Raw genomic sequence first — 8,016 nt, forward strand, 5'->3', positions numbered from 1 at the left:
AGCAGACACGGGCGGTTCTTCAATGGCAAGAAGCATGTGGCACACACCCTTGAAGCTGCCCAGCGTTGAGTGCCCCTTGCTGCGCACAAGTCCTGCTACTGGTGTTTGGGAAGAGATACCCAGGACCTGCTTTCCCTTTCCCTGGGTCATCCCAGAGGTTTTGTGAGTGGCAGGGCTGCTGTGACTTGGGCAGAGCCCCATCTCTGGTGCGTGCGTGCAACTGATTCTCTTTCTGATCTGTGACTCCCCCTCCGTCACCGAAGGTGCGAACCGGAAAGTGCTCTTAGACCTGCTGCAAACTATAGGGACCGAACGCTGCCACCCACCCAACCCTGACTCCCCAAGCCTGGCACCATCTGCCGCCTCCTTCCTGGAAGGCCAACCTTCCTCGCGGAGCAGCTTCAACAGCTTAGGTAAAGCCTTCCCTGGCCCTCCATTGCTTTCTTCCCTTCTTGCTTCACAGTGCTGTCTTGGATCTCCAAATGGGCCATGCTCTGGGGACTGTCTCCTCACTCTCGGCTTCTGGTGACTCTGTTCACATTCAGCTGTTGCAGGATCATACCTCTTTTCTCTGTTTTTTCTCTGTGTACTCTGAGCTCTTATACTCTGTTGTTTTATAGATCTGAGGCAATGCAACTCTGTAAAAAGGAAAGGGAAGGCTGATTCCCTGACCCCTCTGGAAGAGGTGTAGGACTTTAGTTGCCTGCATGTACTTTATCTGCTGGGTCATGTATGGAAGGGTCATGTACTTGCTGGTCTGCCTTGAGGACCTCCCAGTATCATGGTGGACGCAAGGAAATTAGAAGTGTTGCTCATTCAGATCTTGGAGGGTGGGGATGAAGCTCAAGGGTAAGCGACCCTGGTTGCAGGGCTTACCTTAGGCATTGCAAAAACCTGCATTGGGACGTACGATTGTGTCATAGCTTGTGCTCTGTACTGCCCACGCTGTGTGAATAAGTCCGTGGGTTTATTCTAGGTGCTGGACTTTCCTCCGGGGAGCTCCAGACCTCTGGCTGAGGCAGTGGAGGGGGGTTACGGAGTGGGGAGTGGGTGAGTTGTCTTGGAAGGAGGTTTTGACTCTTGTGGGAGGGACGTGCAGGCGGATAACAGCTGCTTGTGATCCACTTTCCTTCTCAGGTTGGTGGTTTCCTTTGCAAAGGCCCTCCTGTGGGGCTAGAGGACAACTCTCCCCAGGCCCTGGAGTGTGTCTGTGTCACCACAAGTCTCACTGGCTGTTGACACCAGGACTTTCTTCTCACCACAGCCTTGTGAAGGTGACTCCCCCCAGTTTTGGCTCTGGTGCAGTGACAGAGCAAGGCCCTTTTTCATCATGGACTCTGGCCCTTGAAGAAGCTGCTTACCACATTGTCATCCACAGCCACCTTCTGGGCTGGGCACTAGCAGGAGTATTTAACTTCTCTCCCCCTGTTGTCTTTTCTTTTGGTTTCACAGGCTGGCTTCTCACCTAGCCCGGATTGGTGCCCTGCACCCTGGGTAGCCTGAGTGTACATCAGCTAAGGGGTAATAACAAGCCACCCTGTCCCCACAGCCCTCCTGCCTAACTTACCTCGCAGGAGTAGATTTAGGTTTTATCTTAGGGCTTGCAGTAAGCTGTGTAGTGGGCACGCTGCTAGACTTTGTCTTCGCTCTCGCCTGTCGTGCTCATCATCTGCTTCTACAAACCTTTCGTCTTCACCAGTTCATCTTCAGCTGCCTGCTCCAAAGGATGGGGTTTCACTTCTTTGCTGCAGAGTTTAATCTTGGGGAGGGGGCGATAACCTGGTGGCTGTGGGTCAAGTGGCTTGTGTCTCCTGCAGGGACCTTTATTCACTTGGGAAGGAAGTTGGATGTACTTGGTGTCATTAGGGTGGAAATTATTTACCACACTGGTGGGAGGTTTGGGTACCTTGACCAAGCTTTCTAGGGGTAGAGAGAAAGTCTGAAGAGTAATTGAAGGTTTTCTAATTGTTTAATTAGAATTTCCTTGACTTCTATCTCTGAGGCACACATCAGAGGGTTCAGGTAGCAAAGCAGTCTGTAATTTTTTTTTCCTTTTGCATATTCATGGCTCTCTAGGGTACAAGGATCTTCTGTATGTTTCCGCAACGCTTGGACAGTTGGTGAAGGCACCTGATGTTGTGGACTCAGACAGTGTGGGTAGAAGAAAGTAAGTGAGGGACAGCTTCTGTCCAGCTCCCATGTAGCTTGATGGTGAAATCCATGTGTGTGAATTCTCCCCACCCACGCCTACAGGTGTGGTGTCTGCAGAGCTGACATTGTTTAATGTCCATCGATGTTGCATTTTTTGCCAGAACCTTGCAGTAAGTCTCTGTTCCCATAATCAGCCACCTCCTGTTCCTGCCTGCAGCCCTGACACTGCAGTGGAGCCCCGAGCTCAGCAGGTGAAATCCCTGCTCTGTCCCTTCCCTCCGCCTCTGGGCACCAACCACTGCTGTGGCTTTGTGATTTTCCCATCTCCACGCTCTGCCCTGATGCTTGCCCAGCACCTTTGCCAGGCCATGCACTGCCTTGACGGTGCCTGCGCCTCGCCTCGCCTGAAGTGGAGAGAGGAAGGGTTGACATCTGCTAGCAGGAACTTAGAGCTGTCTGCTTGTTATTTATGACACAAAACCCATTACTGCATCGTAAGGGACTTGGATGTGTTTTCAGCTTGAAAGTGTCTTCCTGGGGTGGAGGTTAGAGATGGCTAAAAGAGCAAGTGGTGCAGCACCAGCTCTGACGAGGATTATCTGGCCGTGTGCGATCTTCCTGGCATCTGAGGAAGCACCACTGGGTTTATTTGTTCAACAATTACACTGTCTGCAGCTGCTGTTCTTGTAACTGACATAGTTTCCCATCCCCAGGGTGGCGTTCCCATGCAGCATGTTGTGATTTGTGAGCTGTCCCACAGCTCCCAGTCATCTCTGTGTGTCTCTCTCCAGTCACGATCGCCTCCTGTGCTTGGATGGAGGAGGCATCCGGGGCCTGGTGCTCATCCAGCTCCTCCTGGCTATCGAAAAGGCTGCGGGCCGTCCCATTCGTGAGATTTTTGACTGGATTGCTGGGACCAGCACCGGTGGGATCTTGGCTTTGGCTATTGTACACGGTGAGGATGGCGCAAATCACGGGCCCCTTCTTGTCCTGTGGGCCCAGCGCTCTCCTGTGGGGAGCATATGTGAGGTGTGAGCTGCCTCTCTGAGTCAAGACTGAGATCTGTTGTCCCTGTCAAAGGAGGGAAATGGTGTTCGTTAATGAAAGAAAGCTTAGATTTAGCTTTACACTTGCTTCTCATGTCAGCTGGCCTTGAACAGCTTTCTGGGTTTTGGTAAGCGCGTTGTGGTGGAGCGCTGCGTTCTGTTCTTCCTGCTCTCCTCTGCGGGGATGTTACGGCAGGGTGATCGGCACTTTCTGATAGTGGGAAACTCTGCTCTGAGCTTGCCCTTCCTCTTTTATCCTTCCCAGTCGTGCTGCTGAAGTCCAAGCAGGTGACAGGCAGCAGTTTGGGAAGGAATGGGATTGGGAGTGACGCCTCCAATCTCCCACTGGTCCTGGAAAGTCCCAGCTCTGATGTGCTCTTTGTTCTGCCTGCCCTCCCTCCCACTCCCTGCTCCTGCCGACGCTGTTACCCGTCTCAGGGAAGTCCATGGACTACATGCGCTGCCTGTACTTCCGCATGAAGGACATGGTGTTCCGGGGGTCTCGGCCCTACGAGTCGGAGCCCCTGGATGAGTTCTTGAAGAAGGAGTTTGGGGAAAACACCAAAATGACAGATGTCCAAAAACCCAAGTAAGTCCTGCCAGGGGCTGTGCTGGTTGATGCTCTCCTGAGTGTGTTCTAGATCCCTCTCAGCAGAGATGCTCAGCCTCTCCTTAGAATAGATCCAGAGAAGTGTGATGTGGAGGATATTGAAGTACTTTTTTTTCCCCATTTTACTCTTATTCTGACATGTCCTCTCCCCCAGGGTTATGGTGACAGGGACGTTGTGCGACCGGCAACCAGCTGAGCTCCACCTGTTCCGGAATTACCCTGTTCCGGAGACAAAAATCTCCACGGAATACAAGACAAGTGCATCTTTCAAACCACTCACTCAGCCAGAAGGTAAATGCTGGCACACAGCAGTGCTCCTTATTGGTAGAGGAGGGGGCTGCCCCTCTGAGACAGAAGATTTCCTGTTCTTCCTCCCATTGCTCTGAAAATTGAGATATCTCAGCAGTAGCTCATCTCTGATTTTGACTTCTAGCTTGGTCCTGGTGATGGTTCCCTTTTCTCCTCTCTCCTCCTCCCCTTGTTTCTCCTGGAACAAGGGCTGGCTGGCGAGGTTCACAAGGGAAGGGGTCTGCTAGAGGGGTCCTGTGTACAGTCAGTGCTTTTCCCTGGGCTCTCAGGAGCAGTTTAGCATGGAAAACTCGTATAACTGAAGCATGCAGCCCCCTTCAGCTTGCTGCTTTTAACTGGTTTGCCAACAATATTGCAGCAGTGAAGTTGGTAGAGCAAATTTGACCCAGGATAGGTAGAAAGTGGTGAGAACAACTTTTAAACACACACACACACACACCCCCCCCAATAATCTGTGCATCCAAGAAGAGGCCCGGCTATTTAGGGCAGGGTCTTTGGGGATGGCAAGCCCTCCTGCTTTGTGTTGGTGAAGGCGCGGTGCATGCAGGCAAGTTGCTGCGAGAGGCCGTGTGCTTTCTCTCCTTCCAGATCAGCTTGTGTGGCGCGCTGCCCGCTGCAGTGGTGCGGCCCCTACTTATTTTCGGCCGATAGGCCGCTTTCTGGATGGCGGGCTGCTAGCCAACAACCCAACCCTCGATGCCATGACGGAGATTCACGAGTACAACAAGACGCTGATCAAGAAGGTGAGGGGAATCCTGGCCCTGGTGGGTGACTGGGGCTTTGTTGCCTCCACTGAGCTTCCCTTGAAGGGAAGGAGGGTTTGGGAACAGATGCCTCTAGTGGATAAACAAGTGAGCAGTGCAGCAACCTGGAAGGGAATGCATGGAGGGGGAGGCTATGCATTGGGAATGGTGGCTGAGAGGCGAAATACCTCTTCAGACAAGTGTGAGACAGGGAGGCAGCCCCTCAGCCTGCTCTTGCCCTTGATGCTGCTCCGCAGAGCCTTTTTCTGCCCCCAGGTAAGACAATGGTAGGGCACTCTGCAGGGCTGAAGAGGGAGTGCCTTCTGTCATGTGGCAAGTTCCTCAGAAAGACGATTGACTGCTGGCAGCTCCTGCTTCCCGTAGCTAAAAGGGGAGGTTTGTTGCCAAAATGACTGAAAGAATTGGACTGTTTCACAGTTGTCTGGTCCTAGGACTCATCTTTGGGGTGATCCCATGGGTCTGAGTGCAGCCAGGGGTATAAGGGGCAGAATGCTGTAACTGTTGAAGTCCCGTGGATCATCCCTCTCACCAGGTGGTGCTAGAGGGGAGGGATATGGGAGAGAAGAGGCTACCGAGCCTTTTGCCTTGGCTTTAAGAGCTTCTCTGAGACTGCTGTGAAAGATGGGCTCTGCCTTAATTGTTGGTCCTTTCAAATGAATCTTCTGTTTGTCCGCAGGGCCGGAAGCAGGAAGTAAGAAAATTGGGGTTGGTGGTCTCCCTGGGGACAGGGAAGCCTCCGCAGGTCCCAGTGAGCTCTGTGGATGTTTTCCGCCCCTCCAACCCTTGGGAGCTGGCAAAGACTGTCTTTGGGGCCAGGGAGCTCGGCAAGATGGTGGTGGATTGTGTGAGTACTGGGAGATGATGGGGGAAGACCACTGGGGCTCCTTGCAGGGAGGGGGCAAAGGTTTCCAGTCATCAGTGTCTTCGTTTGGGGAGGAAATTATGTTCCTTGGAACTGCTCTGACTATGACTGGTTCAAGGAGTGGATGTAGTGGGTAACTTACAAGTTGTGGGGTTGCAGCAGGTCTGAGGTCTTGTCAGCCTCTTTGGGGTTTTGAGTGCCAAGGGAGGTGCTTGCAGCTTAGAACAAGACGGTGGTTAGTGACCCTTAAGAACATTTGCAGGTGTGAGTTCTTGAAACTCACTATCTTTCCAGGGAGCATGGATTATCATTGGAGCAACCTGGACAAAAAACAAAAAAAATCATGCTTTGGAAAACTGCTGTTAATTTTTCTGTACAAAACCTTTGTTATCCCAACTGGGGAAATTAGTAGATGCTAGAGAAGTGCGACTGTCCCTAATAAAAAGCAGTAGTTCAGAGCTGTGGTTAGGAGTGTGTAATAGGCATATGTTCTTGCATGCTTCAGAAAGAAGCTCATTAAATGTGGTGCGTGAAAATGGTCCAAATGAATGAAAGACAGAAAGACAGAACTGAGATTCTGATTGCTTTGCTTTATCTCCTTTTAGCTTCCTAAAGCCAGAAAACACCCTGAGAGGTACTTCTGCTTTTATAGAGGGACAGAGCCCTGTCGTTGATTGCAGGGCTCGCAGGGAAGTTGTTCTGGGATAGCCCAGAAAGCCTCTAGTAGTCACAGGCTCTGCTGGTGCTGGGCTTGGAAAGAAATGGATAGAGATGAAATCCCAAGCAGGCTGTGATTCTGATCATCCTGGGGGTTTCTTTAAGGGAATCCACTCAGTGCTGTGATGGGTGGAGGATCTGTAGGGTGCAATTCCTTGCCTCCCAAGGATCAGGAACGTACTGGTCTTGTATTAAAAAATGTAACAATAAAACAAATAGAAAGACACCCCACGCTTGGTGGTGAATGGTGCCATCCAGGACACACTTGCTCCTGATTTTCCCTCCCCCTCTGCAGCTTGTGCAGTTCGACTGGGTGCCAGGGGAGCCTCTTACAGGCAGGGGGAGAACAGAGTGACAGTCGGGCTCTAACTGTGGGCCTATTTCTCCTGCAGTGCACTGACGCAGATGGCCCAGCTGTGGAGCGTGCCAGGGCCTGGTGTGAGATGACAGATGTCCCGTATTTCCGGTAGGAGCTTCCTTTCCTCTCTCTTCACAGACCTATTTTTATTCCTTTCACTTCAGACCTGGCCGCGGCATGCGTCATCCCAAATAATGTCCCCTCCAGAGCACGCCTGCATAAACCTAGCCCCCTGCCCCCTTTCCTCATGCCTCAGTGACATAACGGAGGATGCTGCGGCTCAATGTATGAGCTGATGCCCTGAGCACAGCTCATCCAGGGTTGGTGGAGGTCAGGGGATGCTGCCTAACAGGGTCCTTTCAGGGATGTGCACCCTGCCCTCTTCCACCACATGCAGCATGTTTTGAGACCGGTGCCTTAGGGGATGCAGCTGCTGAGCTGTGGCTCGGCCTGGAAAATGGGGGAAGGTGCCGGTGCCTGTGCCCAGCTGGTGATGCCGTCTTTGCTCTATGCAGGCTCAGCCCTCAGCTGCACACGGAGGTGATGCTGGACGAGGTAAACGACACGGTGCTGGTGAACGCGCTCTGGGACACCCAGCTCTACATCTACCAGCAGCGGGAGCAGTTTGAGCAGCTGGTGCGACATCTGTGTCGATGACTGACCCGGAGGTTCCCGCTCTGCATCCCAACAGCAAGAAGCAGCAGACACTGAAATGGCTCAGATTTGCCTTTGAACTGAGGTGTTGAGGTGGGACTACTACTAATAATAAGGAATTAATGATACTTAATAGCTAACAGTGCACATGTCACCTGTGTATTCCAGGGCACACACGTGTGTTCCCAGACAGCTGTGAAATGCTGACAGTTACCTTTGTACTGTAGCCCCCTCTCTGCTACTGTGTTTGGTTTTGCTGCCCTGCTGTCTGACCGTATAGCTGCTATATCTGACCGTACAGCCCTTTCCAGAAGCCAGAGCCCCTACCTGCCTGTCCTGAGCTGCAGGCTGGAGTCTGTGCAGCTGCCTGTGCAGAACCTCCACTGACTGACAAAGCACTGTGCACCTTCTCACACCACAGAATGGGCCAAGGCCAGATAAAGCTTCAGGGATTACCTGGCCCGCTGGAGCTAAGGTGTTTTGTAGTGTATAGTATAGGGAAAAGGGAATATTCTTGTCTCAGCACACCCAGTTTGAAGAAGTGC

At 52.2% G+C, this 8,016-nt stretch overlaps 1 protein-coding gene across 1 annotated transcript in view; it reads left to right on the forward strand.

Moving 5' to 3' along the window:
• The window catches only part of PLA2G6 (phospholipase A2, group VI (cytosolic, calcium-independent)), a 14,062-nt gene extending 6,588 nt beyond the window's left edge, over positions 1-7,474 (forward strand). The window contains exons 9-17 of the mRNA XM_009873648.1: positions 264-413; positions 2,077-2,167; positions 2,943-3,106; positions 3,636-3,786; positions 3,962-4,098; positions 4,705-4,859; positions 5,557-5,724; positions 6,852-6,925; positions 7,333-7,474. Coding sequence (XP_009871950.1) covers positions 264-413; positions 2,077-2,167; positions 2,943-3,106; positions 3,636-3,786; positions 3,962-4,098; positions 4,705-4,859; positions 5,557-5,724; positions 6,852-6,925; positions 7,333-7,474 — 1,232 coding nt within the window. The remainder of the gene's footprint in view (positions 1-263; positions 414-2,076; positions 2,168-2,942; positions 3,107-3,635; positions 3,787-3,961; positions 4,099-4,704; positions 4,860-5,556; positions 5,725-6,851; positions 6,926-7,332) is intronic.
• The last annotated feature ends 542 nt before the right edge of the window (positions 7,475-8,016 follow it).

The sequence above is a fragment of the Apaloderma vittatum genome, unplaced genomic scaffold (genome assembly GCF_000703405.1).
Source record: "Apaloderma vittatum isolate BGI_N311 unplaced genomic scaffold, ASM70340v1 scaffold36867, whole genome shotgun sequence".
NCBI lineage: Eukaryota > Metazoa > Chordata > Aves > Trogoniformes > Trogonidae > Apaloderma > Apaloderma vittatum.